Raw genomic sequence first — 2,697 nt, forward strand, 5'->3', positions numbered from 1 at the left:
AGAAAATACCTCCAGGTATTGCATAGATATGGGGGAAATAGTGAAATCTTGAACACTTGACCTTGACCTTTTGACCTTTGACCCCAAGCATGTGCACTCAAAAGTTGATAGGCACAACTTCGCCCACTCATACATACACATGTCAAGTTTCATTAGGATACCTCAAACATTTTTTTAGTTACGCTGTCCACAAAATCGATTACGGACGGACGGATGGACTGAAGGACAGACGGACGGACGGACGGACGGACAACCCGAAAACATAATGCCTCCGGCGACACTTCGTGGTGGAGGCATTAAGAAAAAAAAACAAAAAACTGTTTCGTCTTGAGGCAGCATGATTGCTTGTTATGCCGCAGTCACAAATTATGGGCTAGTGTGGAAATTGCGGGGGATGGGATTTTCGTTGTCCGTCTTCCTCCTCCTCGGTGTCCTTTATCTGGACGGTGTAGTAGATGAAGACGATGGCAACGCCGACGAAACCGAGAAGACAAGTAATTAACATCACTTTGATGGCCGAGACAGCAGATGGAGGGAGGGCTCCGTACACCTCCACGGCGAACTGGGTGCGCAGATGGCAGTAGCTGGAGCGGTATCAAAGTGGCCGACGAAAAAAAAAAAAAAAAAAAAAAAAAAAAAAAAAAAAAAAAAAAACAACAACAACAACAATGGAAATGACAACCAACCGAAACACAATCAAACTGCATAATACCACACAGAATTGGGTAAAATTGAATTCGAGATGTGCATCTCCACGGCAAAGCAGATGAGGGTATTACTAGGTTTTTGTTTTTGTTTTTCCTCTGAGTCAACTTCCCCCGTTACAATGCAACAGCTCATAATTTACCCTCGAGATCCCCCTTGTTCAATTTGGAGGAAAAAAAAATGCCGATTGCCGGATAGTATGCATGTATGTAATTATTTCACTTTTGTGATCATGAAATATCTTGCATTCAAAAACGAAAGAAGTAGCGTTTGATACATTTTCATAGGTCACAAAAATTATGCATAATCCTTTTGCATAGCAAGCAAATCAAGAGAAGATACAGTTTACCCTTGGGAGCATTCATTAAGAAAAAAAAAACATGTTCAAGATATCACAGGTTAGTTATATCGCAAAACATCCCACCATATAAAAATTTTGCAATAAAGCCTAAAATATGAGGAAATATATATCACTATCTTTCTCAATAAACCATAACTGTAGACTGTTTGGTCTAGAAACATTTTATAATAACTATTGTTCACATTTTGTATATTTCACAATAACATTGATTAAACTGAATCACATTTTTACATTCGTTGTATCTATCTCTAACTCACATTTTAGAACTATTTTGAAGCACTGAATCTGCGTTTTTGTTTCATCTGCAACTAAACACTAAGAGTAGGAAAATTATTATGTTCATTTTGAATTAAATACAAAGTAGCACGATGAATATGCTATCGCAAAGTTCATTCGAATACAAAATTCACCTGTAGCGAGGGTCGAGCACCGTAACATTGAAGACGTAGATGGTATTGACTTGCATCCAGACTATGCCGTTTCCCGTTCTACTCCCCATTACCTGATAGGCGTGTCTGTCTTCGAGGGGTGCAGCCCCACTCTCGACACAGCTCCTATAATTCTGCGGGAGACAATACATCCATAGAAGTTGTCAATAAGGAGGATTCGCTTTTGTTTTCTTTCCTATTTTGTTTATTGTGTAGATATTTGAGGGGAAAAAAAATCTTTCTATCCATATATATGATGCTGTACATTGTTGTTACCCCCCCCCCCCAAAAAAAAAAAGTGACGGATTTTCATATTTTCTCTGCAAGTGCAAGGTACAAATACACAAAATATCAACAGAATCAATGAGCAAATACACAAACTGCTTTAAGTCCATAACGCCACTTAGCTATGTCTCTGAAAGTAGCTGCCACTGTGAATATAATCATGGAAATCTGACAGTATGAACATTGTGATACAAGTGAAGCTTTCATAGAGTACGATGTTGTCTTATTTTAGTTGTTACGTTGCTAATATTCCAATATTGCTTGCAACAGAACAAAATGCCGTCATTACTGATTATATAAGTATAGACTTCGAGTGTTAATTAGAGCAATATTGACCACACAATCAATGTCATATGACAATGAAAGTCCAGATTACCATTTCTTCTATAAAAAAAAAAAACAAAAACAAAACTAGAAATGTCGCTAAGGCGACTGGTATGCCTCCGCCATAATGCATGATTCTCCTAATAGGTCTAAAGTACATGTGGACAATGTGTGATTACATTTTCACAAAATTGGCAAAATATTAAAATGACAAGTTTTGTCACATATGTGTTGAATGTTCACCTTCCGTGACCTAGGTTTGATTGGTTGAATAGGAGAGCATGTATATGGGGATTTAAGGACTTTAACTTGACTTTGACCCATTCATAAGTTTATGCATTGAGTAATTTTCAAGGTATGGAGAAAAAGTGCAATTTCTGTATTGAAAAGTACATTGTTGCTTACCATTTCCATCTGGCCTTTGACCCTAAAATTCATAGGGTAATCACTGTCAGGCAGAACATGCATAAATATGTAGTAAGTTTCAAGTAAGTTTCAGGGTGTTTAACCCGGTGAAGTGGTCCCAACTCACATCCAACTGGACCCCATGGAAGACCAGCTTAACATAGCTGAATATGGGCTATCCAGCCATCT

At 38.0% G+C, this 2,697-nt stretch overlaps 1 protein-coding gene across 1 annotated transcript in view; it reads right to left on the reverse strand.

Annotated features, from left to right (window-relative positions):
• Positions 1 to 298: 298 nt before the first annotated feature.
• The window catches only part of LOC140244368 (cation channel sperm-associated auxiliary subunit delta-like), a 49,173-nt gene continuing 46,774 nt past the window's right edge, over positions 299 to 2,697 (reverse strand). The window contains exons 15-16 of the mRNA XM_072324007.1: positions 1,477 to 1,628; positions 299 to 584 (exon numbers count right to left, since the gene is read on the reverse strand). Of these exons, the coding sequence (XP_072180108.1) occupies positions 374 to 584; positions 1,477 to 1,628 (363 nt within the window). The 3' untranslated portion in view covers positions 299 to 373. The remainder of the gene's footprint in view (positions 585 to 1,476; positions 1,629 to 2,697) is intronic.

The sequence above is a fragment of the Diadema setosum genome, chromosome 21, assembly GCF_964275005.1.
Source record: "Diadema setosum chromosome 21, eeDiaSeto1, whole genome shotgun sequence".
Classification (NCBI taxonomy): Eukaryota; Metazoa; Echinodermata; class Echinoidea; order Diadematoida; family Diadematidae; genus Diadema; species Diadema setosum.